Below are 425 nucleotides of genomic sequence, written 5' to 3'. Positions count from 1 at the left end.
CGCGTGCTGGACGTGGGGGCCAGCCGCAGCCTGGCTATCTGCCTGCTGAGCGCACTCAGGGCCAACGGTGAGCACGACCTCCCTGCGCTGGGGCGGCCGAGGTCCCCTTGGTCCAGCACAACCCCATCCCGACTGCTCCCTTGCGTCCCCCCGAGCTGGGAGCTGGCCCTACCCATACCCCACCTCTCAGCACGGGGTTGGGGTAGCCATCACTGGGGCTCCCCATCCCCTCTCTGCTGCAGCCTGGCCCCAGCTCCCAGGCACCGTGCCCTCCCCTTGCCCTGGGGACATGTGGACCTGTGCCTCAGGGCATCACGCAGGCACCCAGTGCCAAAGGGCAGTGGAGAGGCTGACCCCCCTGTGGCAGGAGGTCCCAGCCACTGGCCCCCAGCCCCAGCACTCGGGTCCCCATGCCAGGGGCCTGA

The 425-nt window shown here is 70.4% G+C and overlaps 1 protein-coding gene across 1 annotated transcript in view; it reads left to right on the top strand.

Annotated features, from left to right (window-relative positions):
• Positions 1-425, top strand: part of LOC104130005 (protein O-GlcNAcase-like) — a 21036-nt gene that overhangs the window by 20465 nt on the left and 146 nt on the right. The window contains exon 15 of the mRNA XM_035898465.1: positions 3-117. Coding sequence (XP_035754358.1) covers positions 3-117 — 115 coding nt within the window. The remainder of the gene's footprint in view (positions 1-2; positions 118-425) is intronic.

Source organism: Egretta garzetta, unplaced genomic scaffold (genome assembly GCF_000687185.1).
Source record: "Egretta garzetta isolate BGI_Z169 unplaced genomic scaffold, ASM68718v1 scaffold957, whole genome shotgun sequence".
NCBI lineage: Eukaryota > Metazoa > Chordata > Aves > Pelecaniformes > Ardeidae > Egretta > Egretta garzetta.
The sequence above is the reverse complement of the archived record's forward strand: the minus strand, read 5'-3'. Positions and strand labels throughout refer to the sequence as shown.